This window comes from Ursus maritimus, unplaced genomic scaffold (genome assembly GCF_017311325.1).
Source record: "Ursus maritimus isolate PB19 unplaced genomic scaffold, ASM1731132v1 scaffold_7, whole genome shotgun sequence".
NCBI lineage: Eukaryota > Metazoa > Chordata > Mammalia > Carnivora > Ursidae > Ursus > Ursus maritimus.
This window is the reverse complement of record NW_024426885.1, coordinates 62,999,765-63,005,429: the sequence shown is the minus strand read 5'-3', so window position 1 is coordinate 63,005,429 and position 5,665 is coordinate 62,999,765. Positions and strand designations below refer to the sequence as shown.

Genomic DNA, 5,665 nt, shown 5'->3' with positions numbered 1-5,665 from the left:
AACTCTTGATCTAGGGGTTGTGAGTTCAAGCCCCATGTTGGGTGTAGGGATTACTTAAAAATAAAATCTTTAAAAAAAAGAAACCCAATCACAAAGTAGTTTACAAAATGGGATAATAAACTTCATAGTAATAATAAGTTTTGTAATCATAATAAACTTCATAGTAGAGTTACAGAAGAGAAAAGATCAGTGTGGTAATGTCTACTTTCTCTCCACATTCTGAGGATAACTTTTTATCAATTCCTCTTACTTTGGTCTGGGATTTCAAAAACACATGAGTGATGATAATATGAATAATGGTAACATCAATCCTCAAAAGTTCATATAAAAAGTTTGCATAAAGCAAAACTAATTAGCAGTAGGAGATAAATTGGTAACTTTCAGCCCCATATTAAAAGGCAAAGCAAATTTTCCTTATTACCATTGCCCAACTTCCACTGAAATGATCTGTGTTGAATCTAGTTGAGGGTGCTTAGGAAAGTAAAAGAAAGAGAGACTTTGAATTGTTCATTGGTGTGGCATCTAGGACACAAGAGGAAAGGAATAAAAGAAAATGACACTTGAAAACAAGATTTGGGAAAATAAAACCAGACTTTCCTTTAAAATGTTTTCTTTTTTCCCACATTCTCTTTTTAGATCCCCTTGCTTCCTTTGCTCTCCTCCATCCTGAATCTGCTAACCCAGAACCAAGTTCTCTTAATTCAGGTGTTTTCATCCTTGTCCTGAGCCCAGAGAAAAAATAACCATGAAGCTCCTTGACCTACTCCGTGCACACTTTGCTGTCAGCTCCCGTAGAATTGCCTGTGTTTTATAAAGCTGTTTCTAGTGGCCTTCTGTACGACTCCTGCATCTAGGAATTCTAATCATATATCACGGTGTGATATAAAACCTTGGACTTCAAATCTGCGTTTTTTGTTTTTTTTTTTTAAAGATTTTATTTATTTATTTGACAGAGATAGAGACAGCCAGTGAGAGAGGGAACACAAGCAGGGGGTGTGGGAGAGGAAGAAGCAGGCTCATAGCAGAGGAGCCTGATGTGGGGCTCGATCCCATAACGCCGGGATCACACCCTGAGCCAAAGGCAGGCGCTTAACCACTGTGCCACCCAGGCGCCCCCAAATCTGCGTTTTTAAACCCAAATCAGAAAATAAGTAAACAACTAAGTTCAATTTGATGAAAATGGAAACACACCAGCACAACTCCCCAACACTGCCCCCAAACCGGCTGCACCCCCCGAGAGCACCAAAACTTTCCGGTCACTAAGACAGTCCTGTAACTGATCATTTGATTTTGCCCACTCTCCCCCTTTGTCCACTGTTTGAACAACCAGTGTGTGTAGCTTGCTTAAATTTTATACTGAAAGTTTTAGAGAACGATATGAAATTCTGGTGGACACTCAGGATCCTTATAGAACAAGACTCAGAGTTCACTGTCTTAGTTAAAACTGGTAACTACAGAAACAGTCTTCACAATCTTCAGCTCAGTGCTGTCCCTTCTTTATAGTATTATCATCACTTTCCTCTTCTGAAGACTGGTGCTTCTAAACCACATGAGCAAGTTTCTCTACTGCAAAAGGGTGCCACACCCAGGTGCCATTCCCATCACAGTTACGGTAAAGTTGAATATTTCTATCATATGGTTGTGGCAGACAGCCCTAAAAAAACCAATATTTTTTAAAAATATTTCCTACAGATGGAGATACAGTGTCATAAAGGAGAGGGTCTCTCTTTCTTTTCTTTTCTTTTCTTTCTTTCTTTCTTTCTTTCTTTCTTTCTTTCTTTCTTTCTTTCTTTCGATTGTATTTATTCATTTGAAAGAGAGACCAAGCAGTGAGGGAGGCAGAGGGAGAAGCAGATTGCCCGCTGAGCAGGAAGCCTGACTCTACAGCTCGATCCCAGGACCCTGGGATCACGACCTGAGCCAAAGGCAGACGGTTAACCCACTGAGCCACCCAGGCGCCCCAGGGTCTTCCTTCCTTCACACAAAGATATTCACACGCTGTCCTGCAGGCCTTCCCCAAAGTGCCGTGACAGCAGGAAGTGGTAGCTGTCTACCACCAGCAGCTAGCACGGGCCCCAGCGCAGGCTTAATGATACATAAGTACTTGTTGACTGCCTGACTGAACTCTATATTTTACCTGTGGGTCTTCCAACACACTGAAATATATTACTTAGCCTCTCCATTACTTATCCTCTCTTACACTGAGTTTATAAATCCATAGTGAACGATTTCAACAAGAATATTTTTTTTCCAACTTTCATGCTTCTGTAATTCTATTTTAGAACAGGACAGGATGATTGATACCAGGTTTCATGGCTTTTGTGTTTCAAAACATTCCACTGAAGTCTGCATTTTGAATTATTTTGTAAAATGACATTTACATGATGTAGAATGAAGCAATGAATTCTTAAGAAGTAATGACAAGTAACACAAAGAACAAAGGCGAGTATGCACACGTTTTCACTTTGTGGAAGTCCTGTCATCACACTCCCTCTGTTTGTTGCAGTTACAGAAAGCATTGTCCCTTCTCTGGAGTTTCTTCATGTATCCCATCTCTGGCCAACGATCTACCATAGAAACTTGTTTCACCTGTTTATATTCAATTTCATCCCAATATCCTGCTTGCTGAAATCTGTACAGATTCCCTATCTCTTCTGACCATTTTTTGGCATGGCTTATTGATTTTGGTTTCACGTCAGAACTAGCCATGGCTAAGGAAGTCTTATTGCCAGTTATTTCTCCTGGCCGTTCCTGGCCCAGGGTCCACATTGAGGCCTCAGTTGCGGTTGCTGCCCTCTGCCTGGTATTGTCTTGCTCCATTTATCCCCGTGACTGGCTTCCTCATCTTGGTCTTTGTTAATGTCAACAAAACTATTGATAAATAGAATGGAAAGAAAAAGAATTATATAAATGGGGGCGCCTGGGTGGCACAGCGGTTAAGCGTCTGCCTTCGGCTCAGGGCGTGATCCCGGCGTTGTGGGATCGAGCCCCACATCAGGCTCCTCTGCTATGAGCCTGCTTCTTCCTCTCCCACTCCCCCTGCTTGTGTTCCCTCTCTCCCTGGCTGTCTCTCTATCTCTGTCAAATAAATAAATAAAATCTTTAAAAAAAAAAAAAGAAATTATATAAATGTTACATAATGTTATTTGTGGATTTATAGGACGATATTTGAAGTTTATTTTAAAGTTTATTTTAAACTTTATTTTTGTTAATCTAAACTTCTTTACAGCAGGGGACTTCTCTTTTGCGGAGCACTTGACAAATATACCGCACGATGTGCCTCTAGCATTTCTCTGAATGCACAGCTTCCTAGGTGTATAGATAGAGTACGTGAGGCTTACTTTCCTTCTGCTCTTCGTTATAATCTAGACCGGGGTCAGCAACCTTCTTCCATGAAGGGCCAGAGATTAAGTATTTTTGGTGTTACAGACGACGCGGTTTCCGTTACAATTGAGTACAACGTCACCGCTGTACAATGAGAGCAATCATACCTAACAAACGGACATGGTTATGTTCCCACTTACTCACAAAAACAAGTGGTGGGCCAAACGAGCCCGTTTGCTGACTCCCAACCTAGACTGCCAGCATGCTATCTTTTGGCTTTGCAGTAGGCACTCTGTTTCATTTCAGGCAATCCCCCAAGCAAATCTCCAAACTCCATAAAATGGGTGGGAAATTAGGGCTCAGCACACTGACTCTACCAGCTTTGCCTCGCTAGTGATTCGAGTAGTTACATCTCTGTGGAACGTAGTTCTGTCTTTGCTCAGAGGTCACCATCTCTGACCTGGAATACCCGCCCTTGCATCCTAAGTGGTCTCCTTGGTTCCCTCCTCCTTCCTATAGTTCAATCTATCGCAGCAGCATCGAGAACGTTCTTTTTTAAATGTAAATTAGAACACTGGACTCCCGGCCTAAAACCCTCCAGGGGCTTCTATTGCCTTTGGAGTTAAAACTAAACTCCTTATCCCGCCTATAGAGCCTGCCACTGGTCTGGCCCCTGTCTGCCTCTCCGACCTCACCCCTGCCCTATTCCTCTTCTTCTGCAGGCTCCAGCCCACCAGCCTGAATTCTGTTTCTGAAATGTGCCCAGACCCTTTGGGCCTACCTGATCCTCCTTCTGCCAGGAGCATCTTCCCTGCCCTTCCTCCAGGTAGGTCTTCCTGCTACCTCCTTGTCATGTGGGTCTTAAACTCAGGTCATTTTCCCCCAGAAGCCTTTCAGGATCCTCCAGGATATGCTTCATCATCAGTTGTGTTTTTCTTTGCACAGCACTCATGACTATGCCAGCTCTCTAGTCTATTGTTCATTGCCTGTCTGTCCCACTAGAACATAAGCTCTACAGTCTTTTTCCTTTTTATTCACTGCTCTATCATCAGAGCATTCAATAGTGCATGGTATATATTAAGGACTCAAGAAATATTTATAAACATCTGCTTAATGAAAGTTAATTAACAAAAATCCCATGCTCTTCATCACAATTTACCACTTCCTAGGACTGGCTGAAGCTATTTCTCGAGTCACTTTGTAACAGTTGGTTGGGAAACCATTTGGTTTGTGTTGTTCTGTCCATATTCCTTAACTTACATTATCACCCCAAGAACATAAACAGACAAAAACAAACCGCACCAACTCTGTTGGCCAGTTAGTTCAGTGAAGCTGATGCTATGCTCCATTTAAAGAACAATACTGTTGAAAGTGACAGCCTCATCTTAATAGGGCTAAAATTCTGTTGTTTAGATAACGGCCTTGCCAAGTGGTTTAACTCTTGGAATGCCATTCTTCAAAGGTCTCATTAAAAAATGAAAAAAGTTATGGTCTATAAGGGAAAAAAACTTTCATTTCACACCACATTCCAGGGAAATCAACAGAATTTTTTCCATAATTATGCCTTGCCATGAATATGGTCAAATGCATTTCTATAGATTACAGGTCTTCACGAGTAGGGACCATCTTTCTTTTCATTCCCGTGATGTTCAACACACAGACATTTAATAAATACTTGATGTCTTAAATAAAAAATAAGGAAGGAGAGGAAACCATGGAAGTGATTGATTTCAAGGCAGTCGAAAGTCTTCTGAATCTTCAGCCTGTTAAAAGGAAGCAATAAGCATTTGATTTGCAATACTGAAGAGCATAGTTGTGGTTAAAAAAGTCAGAATCAGGATTTAGAAGGGCCACTCTCAGGGAGCAAGAATTCCTGTCCCCTCACAGGTCCTTCTGGCTGGACTAAGTATCAAATTGACATGAGACACATTAACAGGAGAAAATCAAATTTAATAGGCATACATATGGGGAATCCACACAGACATGGAAATGCCAAAGACGGTCAAGCAAAATGAGATTACATATGTCATTCTGAACTAAGCAGAAGGAAGTAGGGGTCTGGGACCTCAGAGAAAAGGAGAGTGACAGAAGAGTAGATGTTTAGTAACTAGATGTTTGCCCTGCCATACCGATAGGTCACTCAGATAAAATTTATCTCTGTTAATAACCCTCATCTGGGAAAGACCTCCAATTTGTAGTCTTCTGTGTAGTTAAATGAGGGACAAAGTTTCCCTTGAGCCCACATGGTCTCAAATGCTTTTGGCTCAAAATAATCTATATGTCAAAGTGCCACATTCAGAGGGTGAAGGGGTCTGAACCCCTTCAGCTCCCTCATCTGAAA

The 5,665-nt window shown here is 41.5% G+C and overlaps 1 protein-coding gene across 1 annotated transcript; it reads right to left on the bottom strand.

Moving 5' to 3' along the window:
• Positions 1 to 2,460: 2,460 nt before the first annotated feature.
• Positions 2,461 to 2,774, bottom strand: LOC103667988 (meiosis expressed gene 1 protein homolog). Its single transcript, XM_040623980.1, has one exon. The coding sequence runs from the start codon at positions 2,767 to 2,769 to the stop codon at positions 2,461 to 2,463; it is 309 nt and encodes a 102-aa protein (XP_040479914.1). The 5' UTR covers positions 2,770 to 2,774.
• Positions 2,775 to 5,665: the final 2,891 nt, after the last annotated feature.

Excerpts from the sequence above, each read along its gene's own strand:
- LOC103667988 (XM_040623980.1), bottom strand. The coding sequence starts at position 2,769 with ATGTGGACCCTGGGCCAGGAACGGCCAGGAGAAATAACTGGCAATAAG.